The following is an 18,332-nucleotide window of genomic DNA, read 5'->3' as shown; positions in this document are numbered from 1 at the left end:
GCCCACGTCCTCGGGTCACTCCCCTTTTTGTACCGCAGCCCGTCCATTCCCTTTCCCAAATCCTCCGCATCCCTGATCCTTCAGCGCCTGTCGCTCAATTGTCCTGTCTGCAAAGGCAGAAAAAAATATTGAAATGATTAAGTTTTTATAGATATTACAAAATATCTAAATACATATATATATATATTGGTTTTGGAATATCCTTGCAAATTTCTTTCTGAATTTTCTTTCTGTGGACATATTTATTAGCTCTTACTCCCGAAATTTGTTGCGGCTTTCTACGTGTGTGTGTGTTTGTGTTTGCCTGTGTGTGCCCACACACACACATCAGCCCCGCCCACTGCGCCCACTGCGCCCACTTCGTTCACATTTCACTCGATTGTCAGTTTCAGTTTTTGGCTCTTGAGACGAGAGTTTGTGTTTCATTATCGCGGCTGTCCGCTTCACTCCCCCTTCCACCGCCATCCTTTTCTTTTTTTCAGTTCATGTGACAGTACCCAGCAAGGGGTATCAAATTCAATTGCAGGTGTGTTGGCACTTAGGAACTTTGGGACTCTTAAGCTGAACGGAAAGTTGGAAAGTTAAATGATGTGTTTCAAACTATATAGACAAAGGGATACAGAAAATAAAGCTATATAAAATATTAATCGAATTCTTTAGAATTTGCACAGTCGTGGCTATCTATGTATCTTTATATCTATGTATCTTTATATCTATATATCTATGTATTTATATATCTTATGTGGAATGTTAGTTGCTTTCGCTTGACTACGAATCGATTTGCATGCTGCTCCGCTTTTACAAAGTCACATCGAGTCGCATTCGTCATTTGGCTGAGTGATGGGAATTGGGATTGGCCATATCCTTTTATCCTTCTATATGTGCTATATAGTGCGCCGATCCAGCAGTGCGGCTGCCATAACGCTAGCGACGACGCTCGTGTCTGGCTGCCCCGCGGCGTTGACCTTGAACTTGCAGCATGAGGCAGCTACAGAATTATAACAAACCCCCATCGAAACCCCCCATCAAAATTTCCCCAATCCTCGGGCTGAAAGTTTCGCTTTCTCCTGGCCCCCCATTTGTTACACTCTTTTTATTCGGTTTGATACGCTTTTCGTTTCGTTTTGTTTCGCTTCGGTTTTCGGTTATTTGGGGCGAGTGTTTTTTTGTTTTTTATGTGCGTGCACTGCGTTCCGATTGGATTTCAGAATTAATTTGCTACCCAGCCCCATCTTAATCCGCACCGCCCACCTGCAATCCCCGCATCCCCTCCAAATTTAACCACTTTCACCGCGTAGCAGGAAGTTGGAAAATTTTCGGAAAATCTCGGTTTGGGCATCGCGATGAATAATACGGTCGACAATTAAGGGGATTTACACAGCACATGCATCCTTGTAATTATTAATATTTTAATTGGAAGAACCGAGTGAGAGCTACCTTAATTGTTATCAATTTATACGTTTCCGTTTTTTGAAAAAACAATTGCCGCTTGACAGCTTTAAGTGACGGAATTTATAGAGGGCATTAGCAAAGCTATTGCCAAATCGATTTCACTTTCAAATGCGATTCGAGACTTAGTATTTAGTATTCCAAAAGACATAGTGGCTTTAATTTGCTAAACTCTCGACTAAACCTTGATCCGCTTTTACCTAAATTTACATGCGAACAATCAAATGCTCAATCTCTCAACAATACAGCAATTGGAAAAATCGTGTTGTAGCTGGAAAGGGGGAAGGTGGTAAGGGGGGAAGGGGGACCAGTAATGGGAAAAGAAAAAAGGACGAAGGACGAAGGAGTTGGCCAAATTGGCGAGGGACAATACGGGCAGCTGTCCATAATAAATGTTGAGCCCACGTTTGTGGCCACGCACGCATTACGCCGCTTTCAATGTCCTTCGGTCATCAGCCCGCTTCCCCCGCTTCCCCCTCTCCGCCCTCTCCTCTCACCCCTTCTCCCAAGTATCTAAGTATCTAAGTATCTAAGTATCTACTATTTTCGCCCAGTGTATCGATGTATTTTTGTGTACCGCTTGTGGGTTAATTTTTCATGCTAATGAAGGGGGCATGTTAATTGTTTGTGTTGCATTCGCCGCCTAGCAGGTGGCCAAACAAGCCCCAAAAAAAAAAAAAAATAGGGACTACCGTTCAAAGGAACCGGATGCCAAGGATAATTGCCAGGCCATCAGGTGGGCTCACATTTTTTGGGTTGCGCCAAACAAATCATTGGCATTAATTTCGAAGCAGGAAATTAAGAAGCGTTTTCTGGACTATGCACACACACACAAGTACGGGGGTCAGGGGTCAGGGATCAGTAGGTGGGGCAGTTCATGGCAGGACAGCCTTGACCCTAATGCCTTCGCCTTCGCCTTCGCCTTTGGCTTTGCCACTGCTCTTGGCTTTTGGCCATCCGAGTAGCAGAACTTTAAGTGATTTCGCTGGTGGCCTTCGCAAGGGGAAAACAATAAAATCATCGCAAACTCATTCAGAAATTATATATAACTTATAACGCAGACAGTGGCGCGCAAAAAGGGGATCCTTTTTGATTGATAACTACAACGATTTGGATTGAATGGGCGCATTCAAGGCATCCGGCTAAGTATTGCGATTAAATCTACAGATATATATCCATATATCCTGTGCCTCTGCATGCCCGTTTACACATGCGGTGGTAATAAAACTCTTGCGGCAAGGATTCAAGGATTCATTTCGAGATTTTCGAACTTTCATGTAAAATATGAATACTGTCGAGTGGAATGCGAAAACTTTGGGGATTGGCAGCGAAATCAATATTCAGCTATTTAAAGTGTAATATTTAAGATATTAAGTGGGATATCTGAAAATTGCTAGCATAATTCAGTTTATTTTTTTAACAGAATTTCACAAAAGATAACCCACTCAAAGCCACAACTTCGATGGGAAACACTTAACGTTTGCGTTCGCAAAAACAATTTACACTGAACAAACGACTTGGAAGTCAAGTAATATTCAATAGCCAGTCGCCAAGTGCCAAATATGTGACAGGGTATCAATATTCGGATCATAATATATGTTTATGTACGCATAAATGGCGCCGTCTCGTGGGAAATGTTTCGACAATCTGTTGAATATTCGCTTTAATGTCTTTGTCTATTGATTTAATGGCCCCACAGGAGTTGGCCACCGAAATGCGGTCACATTTCTCTGGCACACAGAGAAAAAGTCGGAGAAATGGAGAGGGACGGCACTATGGGGCGGTGAGCGAGACGGAATGTATCGCATATGTGCATACTAAGCTGCGTGTGTGCGAATGAAAATGGAATTTAACTCATTTTGATCAAAACGATACCAGCCACGCCCACTGCGCCACGCCCACGCGATATCGCTTTTGCCTGCGAGCTGTCAATGTGGGCGTATGCGAAAGGGGCGTGGCCCGTAATTACTGCGATTGGGGGGCGGTGGAGCGGTTGAGCTCCTGAATTTTCAAAATTTATAGCATACTTTGCGACGCATTGCGTATACGCAGCGTGGCCAGAAAATTGAAGATGTGCTCGTATGTGTGCGTATGCGTTTGGTATGTGTGTGTGTGTGCGAATGTAAGTGGCAAGAAAGTTGAATTTTTATTGAGCAAATTCACGAGTCCCCTTAAATATTTCAACACGAAGCAGTGAGAGAAGGAGGCATCCTGCATCCGCGTCGCTTTATGACACACCCAATGGCATCGTAAAAATCCAACATGCACTCCCAAGCACCTTCAGGAGTAAGTCTCCAAGCTCCAGGCGTCATCCACCCATCAAAACCAGGTGGCCATTGTTTAATTTCGGATATCTTTCGTCGACTTTTGAAACTGCATTAAAGCAAAGTTATGGACCAGGCCCTAACCCTTGGTCAGTGAGGATGGAGCAGGCCGGATACGGATTGGGCCATGCCATCGAAGTGATTTACTTTTAGTTGGTTATCCCAGTTCGCAGCTTGGTTATATTTCTCTTAAACAATAGCAATTAGTTATTATTCTGTAAGAAGAACTGTGCATCTGAATCTGGCGAATGCACATGACTGGCCCAGATAGTAGTAGTTCCCGGTAGTAGAAGGTAGTCGCTGCAGAGGACACCACCACCTGAGGCGGAGTGGCGCAAGTGCGTCGTAAATAAATAAGCTGCATGATGTCAATTGATGGGGTGTGGTGCTGAGTGGTTCGGTGGCTCAGTGCCTCGGTGGCGCAGTGAGTGGGCCAAGGACATTTGTCGCTGCAGGTCCGTAATTAGAATACATTTTGTTTACCAGTAGCTCCAGCTGCGACTGCACAAGTCAGCGTTATAGAATATCCACGTCAATGGGCGGGTCAGCGTATAAATTAAATTACCACTAGACAGGACTCGACACTCGGTAGCTAACAGGTGGGGCCACCAGCGAAGTCGCCTGTTTCCGCACATTTTAAACAACAAGTGGGCAAAGTCTTGCGAATTTAAAGTTACTGATTTTGTTGGGCCACACACTAGATAACCGCATTCAACGTTGTAATCTATGGATTGCATTTGCTTCCGTCCCCAGTCACATTGATGCCCTTCTGAGCGAATGCAAATGGCTTTGACAGGCCCCTTTGATTAGCTGGAAAATCAAGGGAAAACTTTGATCAAAGCGTCCTGTAATTAGGATGCGCCAAGGTGCAGCCACGAGAAAACTTGGCATCGCCCTTCGCTTTTGCAGCCGGGACAGGAACTATTAAAGAACTTAAATAGTATATAAATTGCATAACTGTTCACTGGTTAGGATATATCGATTAAATTCACCATAAAACTAAAGTTAATTTGCTTGAAATCCGCAGAAACTTTCATACTTCTCTGGCAGTGATATCCCCTTACAGCATTTGAGAGAACGACATAATGATAGCTGTGTTTTGTTGTTGATTTCCTGGGAATATTGGTGGGGGTTCGCCGCCAATCGAGTGGCATGTTCCAAGGCCAAAGCCTCCATCTGCTGCAGCCTTTCCGCCATTTCAGAGTCTCAATTTTCCGCAATTACCCCTTTTGGCTGGGCCTGTTAACAAGCAGCAATTAGTCAGCGTTGCACTCTTTTGAAATGCAATATGCAACAGGTGTCCTCTCTCCACTGGCTTTTCCGCCCACACAACGCTACCGCTTCGCACCTGGGCGCTGGGAAATGGCAAATGGGAAATGGCACTGGGATGTGGGAAATGCCAAATGGCAACTGGGTTGTGGGCGAACTGGGCCTGAAAGTGAAAACGGATGCCAAAACCCGTTGATGGCAAGTGGAGGGTTTCTCTCCGGGATGACTGAGATTGCGGAGATGTAATTAAGTCCACTGCATTTGTCATTTGTCAGAGGGGCTCCACAAGGACATGGTTAAAATGTCCCGGTTGTCCTTTTTGTCCTTTTTGCCACTCGTACTTCAACTGTCGCCTGGCATTGTCTTCCCCTTCAGTTTTCTGAATTATTTATGCCAACGAGGCATTTTCCCACAAAGCCTGGCCACAGAGTAGACGGATTACATCCCGTAGTTCCTGCCCGAAAGGTATTTCAATGCAGAAACGTTCGTTTCGTTGAAATATTGCGGTTGCATGTTTATTTTACATTTTATCTGTATGTTTTAGCCCTTCAATAACAAATACCCTTCGATTTGACCCGATTTCCCACGCACTTTTCCACATTTTCCCAACTGCCACGGGAAGCAGTGTCTTTTAATTTACTCTGAAATGAGTTTGCCAGTGGGTGGCAATGGGAGCGATGGATACCGGGGGCCAGGGATGGCTGCAATTGCTGACTTCTTCTCTAATTGACAGGATGTCAAAGTTGCCACGAATTATGGCCAACAACAACAACAAGGTGGCAAGAGCGGGGTGAGCGAGGGGAAGTGCTTAATTCGACAGCCTGGGAGATTTATAAGGCAGAAAGGGTTTTTTTTTCGCAGCGGGAAAACTCTGATGCTGTCCTCTCAGCACAGAGTCCTTGCAAAAAGAATTAGACCTTGCATTACATATAACATCGTGGAATCAATGAGGGATTCTGCCGCCAAATCACCATTTTTATGCATTTTAAAGCATTACAATAAACATTTTTAACATAAATATAATAGCACTGTGTTATGAATTAAGATATGCATATGAACCATATGTGTTTCACACACATTCTTATTTATAAATATAATCAAAAATGTAATATAATAAAATGCACAAGAGCCAAGTCTGAAACGGGTCTACCCTTTCTGCGTAATTCAATTTGCATTCGTTGTGCTTTTGCATAATTCTGGGATTCTTGGAGCCCGGAATATGCTGAACAGACAGCTAATTGGCAGCTGATTAACATTCCCGACTCTTTTCCAGTTCCAAATTGGACCATAATCCCTCAGCGTCAAGGGTCACGTCCAGTCGCCAGTTGATTCGGGTAGGACCGCCAATAATTTTTGGCTTTTGGTTGCACGAATTTCCATTTCGTGGACCGAAATCAACGGTCAGTGGAGAATCGAGTTATGTTTCCAAAATAATTAAGTCGCATTTTTATTAACACTCTTTTGTAGCTTTTGCCGTCGAGGGTATATGAGCCAAGTTGGCCATTGAGATCCTTAAATAGGGAACTATATTTTTTATGAAACATTGTATATACTTGCCGGTTTTTTATTTCAGTTAATTTTAAACATTTTTATACCCGTTACTTGTAGAGTATACTAGATTCGTTGAAAAGTATGTAACAGGCAGAAGGATGCGTCTACGACTATATAAAGTATATATATTCTTGATCAGGATCAATAGCCGAGTCGGTCTGGTCATGTCCGTACGATTGCCTAGATCTCAGGAACTATAAAATCTAGAAGGTTGAGATTAAGCATAGAGATGTTGCCACGCCCGCTCTAACGCCCACAAACCGCACAAAACAGTCACGCCCACATTTTTAAACAATTTTAAAATTTTTACTCATTTTATTCCCCAATATCTATTGATATCTCAGAAAAATTATTAAATTTCGCGTTCGCATTCACACTAGCTGAGTATCGGGTATCTGATGATCGGGAAACTCGACTATAGCATTTCCTTTTGTTTTTTGATGCAATTTTCCAAGATCACTACACAATTAGTTCTTCATAAGCCTATAAGCACGGCATTCCGGAACACGCTTTGTGATCAACACCAAACATAAATGTATTTCATGAGATCTTTTTTGTTCATAATTGACCCACTGTTATGCAATTATCTCAAAAGCTGTGTAAACTATTTTTTTATTTTCCTGAAATTTCCTTTAAGATAGTCTAGCTAGATATTCCCATAAGAGTGCGTAGCCCATTTTTTAATTGGATAGTTTACATACCTTCTTGGATCCTATAAACTTAAGTCGTACATAGATAGTTAGATCTTTCTTTTCTTAATATTTTTGCATTTTGTATTTTTTAGAATTCACCTATAAACCTATATAAATAAATAAAAAACTTCCCCATGTTCCAAATTCTACCACTCCGCCATAGACGCTAACTTAGCGACGCTTATTTCACGCACATCACTATTATTAACAGTTCGAAAATAACGATTACACCCTCGATACGCTGCCTATCGAACTTATCGGTCCTAGCTGAACCGAAGCGTCTGTCTTGAACACATATCCAAATATCCTAGAAGCGTCTGCATAACATTTGGGCTCTAAAATGGACTTAAATTACCATGTGGATTCGGCACTTAGCACTTTATTGGAAAACCATAAGTTCTTCAAGGAAATGGCAGAATGTAAGCAATGTGACACACCGAGACATCTTTAAAACACTCCCACCCACAGTCGTTTCTGATTTCAACGATGGCGGGGATATCCAGAAGTTGCTGGACCAGCAGGTGGAGATCGCCGAGGATCTCATCCGAATGAAGAGCAAGCACCAATTGCTCAACAAGGCTCTGAAGGATGCCAAAAACTCTTGCAACACCGTCGATAAGTTCGAGGAAGTCTGGAAGGAGCGCTCCGCAGCGGTGGAGCAAAAGCGCATCGATGTCAAGAACTCAGCCGAGTTCAAGAACTTCATGAAAGCGCTGGAATCGGCAGCTCCCCAGGAGGGTGCGGAAAGCAATGGTCAAGCGAATGGCCCCGCCCATGATGAGGACCTTATCATGGAAGCCACTGGCGCCGAGGTCTTCTCGCTCTACGATCCCTGGTCCAAGGCCCTGATAAAGAACCCCGTGCGTAACAAAATTTGCGGCCACGTCTACGACCGCGACTCGGTGATGCTGATCATTAAGGACAACATTGGCATTCGATGCCCGGTGCTCGGCTGTGCCAACAGGTCCTACATCCAGCCAGTGCACCTGGTCAAGGACCACGACCTACAGCAGAAGTTGCAACAGCGCATGTCCAACGCGATCGAGGATGAATCTTCCTCGGAGGTCGAGGAACAGGCAGATCATTAATTATGCGCAACTTCATTCTTGTCGACTAATAAGCAAATAATAAGCGCCTTTAAACTTTAAGATTTAAATAAGACGTCAAGTTTTGTTAAGAATTACCTTCATAAATAAAAAAACACTCCTTTGGATTGATTGAAAATAATTTTCGAATCTTATGATATATTTTTATACCCGTTACTTGTACAGTAAAAGGGTATACTAGATTCGTTGAAAAGTAAGTAACAGCGTCTACGACTATATAAAGTATATATATTTGTCGCATTACGAATGTATTTTGACCACTGTACGTGTCTGTCATATTATTAGCATGGTTTGACCACTGTGCTTGCAAGACGCAGCTGCGCGCGCAATGAGTTTGGTATATCGTGAGGACATTCTTAGAATTTGACTACAACGTAGAATATGACTGGCGCCAAAGTACCGTTACGAGTGAGGCGACGGCGTTGTCGCGCTGTCGCCAAGTGTAGTCCAGCTAGGGTGTGTAAAGGATAGATCGATGCGTAGAAAATACGATCAGTTGCATACAGACGATCGAGCACGCCGGTTGGAATTCGCTTCACTCGAAAAGTTTATTTGCCAATATGGAAGATCAGGCGCAAGAAAATGCCAACGCTGCGACATATTCTTGATTAGGATCAAAAGCCGAGTCGGTCTGGTCATGTCCGTGTGATTGCCTAGATCTCAGGAACTATTAAAGCTAGAAGGTTGAGAATAAACATACAGATTCTAGAGACATAGACGCAGCGCAAGTTTGTTTACCCATTTTGCAAACCGCACAAAAGTGCTACGCCTACACTTTTGAAAAACGGCTTAATATTATTTCATAGTTGTTTTAGTCTTGTGGCCAGCTGAGTAACGGGTATCTGCTAGTCGGGGAGTTCTGATATAGCATTCTCTCTTGTTCGAAATATAACTTAAGTAGAACTTATAATGCTCCCCAAAAAACAAAGACTGCGCTGTGTTTTCATTTTAAACCACCGTTAAAACGGCTTCTTAAATTTTGAAAATAGCTTTTTAAAAGCGAAGTTGGCGCTGCAACTCGTCTCGAACTCGAACTCGCCATCGAACCACGTTCGTAGTGGAGCCCCGAACCGAAGCTGCGTTCGAACATGTTGTGTTTTGTTCGCGACGCCGCACAGTGAGGCAAGTGTGAACGGTATTGAGTATGCTTATGTTGGAAACCAACTATAAGGATAAGGTGAAGCTATCCCATAAAGGGCATAACTAGGGGCTTAACAAAGAGGCCCACAAATTTCATAAAACACGTATGGTATAACTATTATTATATTTATGAGTTAGGCACACTTGAAAACCAAATAGTAAGCAGCGTTATTTTCCTGCCATTAATTTGTTGTCTAGCACTTGTTTTGCAGGCATCACATGTTTGTGGGTTTTGGGCCCACTGTGCGGGCTTGGTTCGCTGCGCTGCGATTCCGCTCCAAATTTCATTCTCTAAATTACAGTCGCGGGTGGCGGACGTTCGGCGGAAAACTCTAACTAACTTTAACTAACTTTAACTGAAAATAAAACCAGAGAAAAGCGGAGAACGTGTGATAAGAACAGCAGAAACAACAACAACAACAGCACCAACAAAGTTGACTTTTGATTTTCGAGCGCGTGTGTTTGGATTTATTTCTTTGCCATTTATAATATTTGAGCAAAACAAAACCCAAGCATACCAACAACAACTAAAACGTGGTTCAACTAATTCGTTCATTTTTGTTTTCACTTTTTTTTACTGTGCGTACGAGTGTGTGTGTTTGTTTGTGTATGCGTGTATTAGTTGGCTTGCTTTTTAATTAGTTCGACTCTTGTTTTGATTTTTGTGATTCCCTCATTTTTTTCGAACGAGATCTTCTACAGAACAAAACAAAGAAGCAAGAAAACAAGTAAGTGTATAATGTGGGAAATTGCATTTGGTTATTGAAGAGTCAATTTGATTTGTTATTTATTATTTGTTATTTATTATTGTTTTTTATTCTTGTTATTGTTTTTGTTTCTGGTTCGCCTTTCAGTTATAATACAGAAAACACAGATACAGAAAACTGCAAGCGATCTTCTGTTCCTCTTCCTCCCGATCTTCTTTGACCGAACCGCCTCACTATGGGAAATTTACCCCCTTTTTTTGGTCAAAACATATTTTATGAAAGTCGGTCGATTAAATGCATTCATTATTAACCAATGTTTAGTTCTGCATACCAGAAATAAATATAGATGGCGCCACAACAAAATATGTTTGTCTGCAACGTTAAGTTTTTTCCTTCAACCAAATATATAAATATCTTTTGAACCAAATCGTTTTTTTTTTAGTTTTAAGCCGTCTGGCTCGTATTATGTGTTTGTGTCTGTCAAAACTAACTTACTAATTAAAAATAGTGTTTCCCCTTAAAACCGTGAAAATGTAAGTCGTCTAAAATATTGTTGTGATAAAAACTTAACTTTCAAAAGGGATTTAAAATGAATGCAGCAAGCATCATTCATGAAATAGATTGTTGCCAAGATAGTTTTAATTAAAAAGTGGGATGTACCACGCCCACAATTTTTGGTAACATAAGAGATATGTGCTAGTGTAACCCGATGCAAAAAAAAAATAATTATCTTAATATCTCCTTCTCCCTCTTCCTCTGGAGTTATCAAATCTGGCCAGAAAATGTGATCAACTTTCCCATAGTGCGCCGGCGAAGGGAACATCGAGAGAAAGAGAGAACAAGAAGAGTTGCAGTTGTGGGGCTGCCAACTGTGGGATACCCTTTATTCGAATAAAATGGCGATTAAAACGTTTTTTATGAATTAACAGGGTTTCCAATAAACTAGATATAAAGTTATGTTAGGTTTTTAGAAGTCATAGTCATACATAGGTCCAGAGATTAAGGTGTTAATATGAAGTCTATGATTGTCCAGAAGATACAATGTCTCGCTTAAATTTATTATTATTTAAAGTAGAATAAGCAAAATAAGCAATTGATAAAGAGCAGACCAATAATTTTCTGTACTGATCGTTTAAACTTTAACTGAAATAGAGTTTTGGATTTGAACCTGGTGAGTTTTCAATATGCACATACCCCCTTTCTCCAGAAGTACGGAGTATAGAAGAGAACGTGAGAGACTCTTGCTGTTTTTGTTGCTTTTATTAGCTCATACCAGGCTCAAAGATCACTTGCTTTCTCGCTCTTTAAGACTCGAATCTCATTTCTAATTGGTTAGCCCAACTATGTAATGCGTTCTTTGGCCTCTTCCCACATAAAAAAGTTACGTAGGTAAATCAAGTTAATAAATACGATATTCATTTTTTTTCTCAATATAAAGAAGAAACTAAATAATTAATTATCTTACATTTGCCATGTTGATGATAGAATTTCACATTGATGTTAGCAACAGAAAATCCTGATTAATGGGTGTTAGATATTCGCAAACTGCCAACTAAACTACTGTTTGCAGCTTCATTTTGTCAGACAGCTTTTGGCCCCTTTCGATAACGAAATGACGCCCTCCAACCCCATAAAATATACAAAAGCTTAAGCCAAAACCAGAAGCGGGAGGAATGATAAAGTGTGGTTCGATTTTTAGGATTTCGAGTGCTGCTGCTTCCTCATCGATGGCGAAATTGTTTTCCGCAAATGCTCTTGGCCTTCAGGCCAGCAGCTACAATGCAGATCCTGGCTGAAAAAAAAAAAGAGAGTGCAAAACGCGCTGGGATTTCCCGGGGTAGTGTGTTATGACCGAGAATCGCTTGTTTGTCTGCGGTGATAACGCGCCACGAGCTTCGTTCTGGAGAACCCCCGCAATCCGATACCCCTACACTCCTTAACCCCCTGGCCCCACCCCCGCTTAACCCCTTCCGGCGGTCTGAAAATTGCATTCCCTGGATGAATCTCCGAACTAAACGCAGTTGCAGTCGCATTCCCCGGAGCGGAGTGCAGTTAAGCGCAATCTTCTCTAGAATTTCAATGCCAAACAGAACGCTTGGCGCTTTGACAGCCCATGGAATGGGTTAACGGGGCTAGGGGGGTTAAGGGCGTTGGGCAGTGGATGGTTCTTAGCAGCAATCTAGACAAGTGGAAATTGCTTCGAATGATGCAATTTTGCAGCAGACGTCAAACGGCAAATGTGGCAAACAAAGGCCGCCAAGAGCGGAACTGTAACTTAACTTTTTGCGAGGGGAGAGGGTTAAGATTGGTTAAAATGTCATACTGTATTAGTTGCTCTTACGAATAATTCCTTTCCACAAGCAAATATTTTAAGATAAACAATTTTAGAAGCAGCTCAAAAATGCAAAAAAATCTAATCGTACATTAAATGTTTTTGAAATCACATTACTTGATTCATCAAAATCCATAAAAATAAGAGCTGAAATTATAAAACTGCCGTTTACTACATTGCTTGCTGCTAAGTTAGCACATTCGTTTAATAAACAAAAAAATTCTATGAAGATTTATCAAGTGCTAGTCGAATAGACAAAAGTGCAGATGCTCATCTGGTATTATACAGATCCAGATGAAATCAAATATTTTCTTATTGATTTATTAACAAACAAATAGAATTCGAGCGTGAAGCTGTTTTAAAATTCCAAGCAGCAGTTTTCCAAATGACTTTGATTCTTGTGGGGGGTTCTTGTTTAATCATACGATTTAACGAGTTGATTTAAAGTCGTATCAATCTTTTATTTATGGATTCCCGCGCCATCGATATGCCGGCTTATCATTTCTTTTCAACAAGAAGGATCGCCGCATTCTCTGGCATATTGTATTTGCTTAATGATAGCATAAAAGTTAATACATTTGTGATTTATAGAGAGTGAAATAAATGTTACCAAGCGATTGATAAACGATTTGGTATTAAAGTTAATATACAGCTGGGCAAAAAGTAATGCCAATGCCCATATCAAATATTAAATCAAACTTTAAATGCGTTCAGCACTCCAACTAGGTTAAAGTTACTTCAACCAATTTCCTGTGGATCTTACATTGATTAAAGTATTGAAGCTATACTATAATTTCGAGGGGAGCTGCGTCTCGGTTTAACGATATCCGAGTAAAGTGGGGTTTCCCCAGTTCCGTGCCCCCCACTTTTTCCATTGAGGCTAAGTAACCCACTAATGTAAAGCTTGTATCCGTTTTCTGTGCACCTGTTTTTCACCTGCCTTGAACGAATTTTCCTTGCCGCCTCGGGGAATCCCCGACTGTGCCATTTCCCCCCCGCCCGCGGCTGCGTTGCAGTCCATTCAAATGCATTTTCCTGCAGCAGCTTTTCCCCAGATTCAGCTGCTTATGCTCGCCGAACGGGGTATTCCTCCTCCTCCTTTGGCTTTCATCTTGCCTCGAGTTTCGTTTTTCACTTTATTACCGCAGGACATTTGCTGCTGCTGCTGCTCGTGCGTTGAGGTCCTTGCCGCAAACAAAAACAACAACTGGCAAGGAAAAACGCAAAAGGCCGCAAACAACAAGAAACAAGAAACATGAACGAAACGAAACGAAAAAAGAAATGGCCACCCAAACCACCCACTTTTTGAGGTTTTCCCCTGCAGTTTTCTGTGCCTTTGAAGGGTCGCTCCCATTTTGACATTCAACTTTTCGTGGCATTGTTGGCCGGCAACAATGGGCCACAATTTGCTGCTCTTATTTATGGAAAATTAAAATTAAAACTGATTAATTAAGCAGCTGCAAGTGGTAGTGGCAATGGCAATGCAACAACACCAAAAGCAACAGCGGCCGAATCAAATAAAAATAAAAATAATAATAAACACGGCTTTTTTCGTGCCGCTTGCCTTTGCTGAACTTTTTGCTATGCATTTTTAAATTACTCGTATAAAATTTATGTTTTTCTTTTCAATGCTCGCACACATGGAATGGTCGAAAAGGGGCGGGGCCGAAGGGGGCGGGTGGCCAGACCAGTTTCAGTCTTTTCAGACTTTGTCGCTGAAAATCTCTCGAACAAATTTCCGAAGCGTGAAGAGCGCGTAAACAGTGACGGGGTCTCGAAAGTAGCGCTGAAAAAAATCAAAATCCATGGCAGAAACAGCTGTTTTGGTTCAAGCCCGATGCACTGACAAAAACTAGGGTACCACTTTGAAAATGATAACTGCATATTAGAGAGAATGAAATAACTCTCTAGAGTTATTGAAACGAAATTGTTTAGAAGAAAAAGTTAAGCAGATATTAAAAAATATATTATTTTATCTTCTCAACTCGCTGATGTTTTACTGAGAACATAAAAATTTATTTAAATCTTGTAATTAGGAAAAAAATCCATTTGAAAATTATGTCTTTGTTATTTAGTACACCTTTTTTCCCAGTGCATTGCCCACTTGTTTGTTGTTGCTGCTGTCGTCGCGATCTCAACTGCCGATCAGAGTTGAGCCGAATTCTAATTCGGCATCTTATCTCTATGTCTCTGTTTGGTTTTGATTGAGACTCGGCTCGCAGTTTTCCCCTGCTCATACACTCACTTCAAGTCCGAGTCTCACTTCGAAGCCAAATGCTACCTGAAAGATCTTCGGCTTAGAATGTTGCACATTCACTTAGCATTTGTTAGAAAGTGCTTTATAAGTAAATTAAAACTTAATGTAACCTGCAAATATTAAAATCTGTATCTGTATCTGTATCTGTAACTATATTTGTATCTGTATCTGTAACTATATATGTATCTGTATCTGTATCTGTATCTGTATCTGTATCTGTAACTATATATGTATCTGTATCTGTATCTGTAAATGTATCTGTATCTGTAAATGTATCTGTATCTGTAAATGTATCTGTATCTGTATCTGTATCTGTAACTATATATGTATCTGTATCTGTATCTGTATCTGTATCTGTAACTATATATGTAAATGTATCTGTATCTGTATCTGTAAATGTATCTGTATCTGTAAATGTATCTGTATCTGTAAATGTATCTGTATCTGTATCTGTATCTGTATCTGTATCTGTAAATGTATCTGTATCTGTATTTGTATCTGTATCTGTATCTGTAACTATATATGTATCTGTATCTGTATCTGTATCTGTAACTATATATGTATCTGTATCTGTATCTGTATCTGTAACTATATCTGTATCTGTATCTGTATCTGTAACTATATATGTATCTGTATCTGTATCTGTATCTGTATCTGTATCTGTATTTGTATTTGTATTTGTATCTGTATATGTATCTGTATCTGTATCTGTATCTGTATATGTATCTGTATCTGTATCTGTATCTGTATATGTATCTGTATCTGTATCTGTATCTGTATCTGTATCTGTATCTGTATCTGTATCTGTATCTGTAGCTACAGCTGTTACTGTGACGCCAAAGCTAAAGCTAACGCTACAGCTAAAACTGAATCTGAATCTGATGCTGAATCTGATGCTGATGCCGAAGCTGTAGCTGAAACTGAAGCTAAGGCTGACTCAAGGTGACGTAATGGCAACGCCTAAAGTGGCTTTTATACGCTCCACCAGATCAAGTATCAATTACAAATAAGCAAAAGTGGGCACTTTGTGGGTCAGGGGGAGTTGGCATGCCCGTAAGCGGGGCGGTGGGGGATTTAGGTTCATTCAGTTGGGCATTTGGGAATTGAGAATTGGGATCGGAGGGCGCTAAAATCGGGGGTAAACAGAGCGGAGTGGCACTTGGCGATACGAAAATACATATCTGATTTGTGGGCAACTGCGAACTTTTCTCGCCCGCTTCAAGTTTTATTTGAGTATAAATTATAGCGCGCTAAAAATAGCCGATCTCATTTCGTGGGCATCCACAGACTGCATCAGTGAGCATGGCTGTGCGAGTGTATCTCGAGGATACGAGTTCTTCTTCTGGTGACAGCAGCCCCGGGATATCGGCTTACATTTGGCCAACAAAGTCTCCTGCAACTGACGTTTCAACTTTCCGTTTTGGCCAGACAGACACTTGTGAACAGCTGTCACTCCAATAAAAACAAAAAAAATATATATAAAACCGAACCAAACCAAAATAAAACTCCAAAAACAAAATCTCCCACAAGCCTTCAACTTCAACAGAAGCCCGAAATTCAATGAGAAATAAAAAACCGACACGACTAAAAAACTGAGAACTGAACAACAGTGAAAAAACGGTAGCAATAACAATTCGCCAAACAAATGTAAATAAACAATAATGCCAGGGGGGGATACAAAAAACCAGATAAATAAATCGGTATTGTTAAAATGTTGTACGCCACAGTAACAACAGAAATAACACCATTAATTGGCAGATTGGCCGAAAATTAAACAGCCAGAAATTTCAGCAAAAGCAACAATAAGTGCACAAATTAACTCGCTCAAGTTTGCTGTGTTTTTTAACACCTTATTCACCAGCGATTTTATATGATCGCAATTCCATTTCTTGGAGTAGATGAAAGAAATATAAACTATATAGGCATTATACAACGAAACGAAAAATTCGCACTAATTTTAATTAAAAGTTTATGGAATTAACAATATCGCAAACGTTTTCGTTATTCTATAGACTTCAAAAGTGATTTCATTTGAATTTGTTTGTAATAAACATTATTACTTAAATCATTTGTTCGAATTTGATATTTAGCAAAAGAAATGCTTTCTTTTGCGTACAATTACCAAAGAAAGAGTTTCAACTAATTATTTGTATTTGTGTTAACTTCAGTGTGTATTTTAGTTAGTAGCCGAGCGTATTTCAAGTTCGTTTTGACTTTGATTGGTGTTCATTCTGCTTTATTTCACTTGTTGTATCTGCTTCTTTTGTTTATGTTTATTTTTGTTAATCTGTGTCTTTTATTGTTGTTGGTGCCGTCGTTTTTTGCCTATTTGCACTTTTCCGTCGTTTATTTGTCTTTCAACTTTGTGCTTCGATATCATGAGCGCCAAAAACCAAAAGCACAAACCCCACTGCCCCAACTTCTTGTTCTTCTTCTTGTTCGGCTGCTTGGAGTCATGTAAACAAATGTTTAAAAATGAATTTTTCAATTCCCATTTAATGTGGCAGCGACATGAACAATAACAAGCTGTCCATCCCTTTCCAATTACATGCATCCCATCGCCGGGGAATTGGGCGTGTTTTTGATGTGCCGAGGTCAAGGACGTGTCGAGGTCAGCGCTGTGCCATGCAGCTATACCATGTGTGTGTGTGTAGTGGTGGGGGTATTGGTATTCCCCAAGAACTGACCACCACTGGGAAAACTTCACACGCCGCTTTATGGCACACTTGCTCCCCATTTGCAGTCCCATTTTCGTGGCGCTGATGATTTATTCATCACGAATCTCTAACCCACTGGCTTCCATAGAGCTTTAACTCTATCCCTGTCCAACTATTAGTGTATATAGTATGCAATTTGTTGTTTACCCTCGGTTTCGGTTTTCCACGTCAAATGCATATAAAGTTATAGACTCAACCCTTTCGATTTTCCACTGAAAATTCCCTGCCATGCATTTCGAATTTCCCCTTATTACACAACCGCCGCCGATTTAAACCCCCATCCCCTCCGGATTCCTGGTGGTTCCCTCGGCATGTGGCGGATGATTAGCATTAATGAAGCTGTTGATGATGGCTACGCTTATCATTAGGCTGATGATGCTATGGAGAGAACTTTACGCTGCGAATAAAGCAATCAACGCACCGATCTGGTCCGATCCGATCCCATCCATCTCATCCAATCTGATCCGATCCAATCCATAAACACATTGTCTCGCCGGCCAGCGTGTGCCTCATAAAAATGAGAATGTTTCCATTCGCATTTAGGGGTAATTACCGCGCGGCATGGAATCACTGGGATCATTTGATTCACCCAGGGATCACCGGGGATCACCCTGCACCCCTGTACATACATATATTCCAACCGGAGCTCCCTTTTTTCTGTTTTTTTTTTTTGTTTTTGGTTTTTATTATCATACGTTCGCTTAACTTAACGAATTTCAATTCCGATTCGCCAGTTGTTTGCTCAGTGTTTTTCTTCCATAATTAATTTTTTCTTGATAATTATAGAC

At 40.9% G+C, this 18,332-nt stretch overlaps 1 protein-coding gene across 1 annotated transcript; it reads left to right on the top strand.

Annotated features, from left to right (window-relative positions):
- The first annotated feature begins 7,507 nt into the window (after positions 1-7,507).
- Positions 7,508-8,512, top strand: LOC6619930 (E3 SUMO-protein ligase NSE2). The gene is made up of 2 exons (XM_002044107.2): positions 7,508-7,704; positions 7,754-8,512. The coding sequence occupies exons 1-2, from the start codon at positions 7,626-7,628 to the stop codon at positions 8,371-8,373; spliced, it is 699 nt and encodes a 232-aa protein (XP_002044143.1). The 5' UTR covers positions 7,508-7,625; the 3' UTR covers positions 8,374-8,512.
- The last annotated feature ends 9,820 nt before the right edge of the window (positions 8,513-18,332 follow it).

Source organism: Drosophila sechellia, chromosome X, assembly GCF_004382195.2.
Source record: "Drosophila sechellia strain sech25 chromosome X, ASM438219v1, whole genome shotgun sequence".
NCBI lineage: Eukaryota > Metazoa > Arthropoda > Insecta > Diptera > Drosophilidae > Drosophila > Drosophila sechellia.
The sequence above is the reverse complement of the archived record's forward strand: the minus strand, read 5'-3'. Positions and strand labels throughout refer to the sequence as shown.

What these genes read in the sequence shown, in the direction of transcription:
- LOC6619930 (XM_002044107.2), top strand. Translation starts at nt 7,626, where the DNA reads ATGGACTTAAATTACCATGTGGATTCGGCACTTAGCACTTTATTGGAA. An exon ending in CTTCAAGGAAATGGCAGAAT is followed by an intron (nt 7,705 to 7,753) that starts GTAAGCAATGTG and finishes TCCCACCCACAG; the next exon opens with TCGTTTCTGATTTCAACGAT.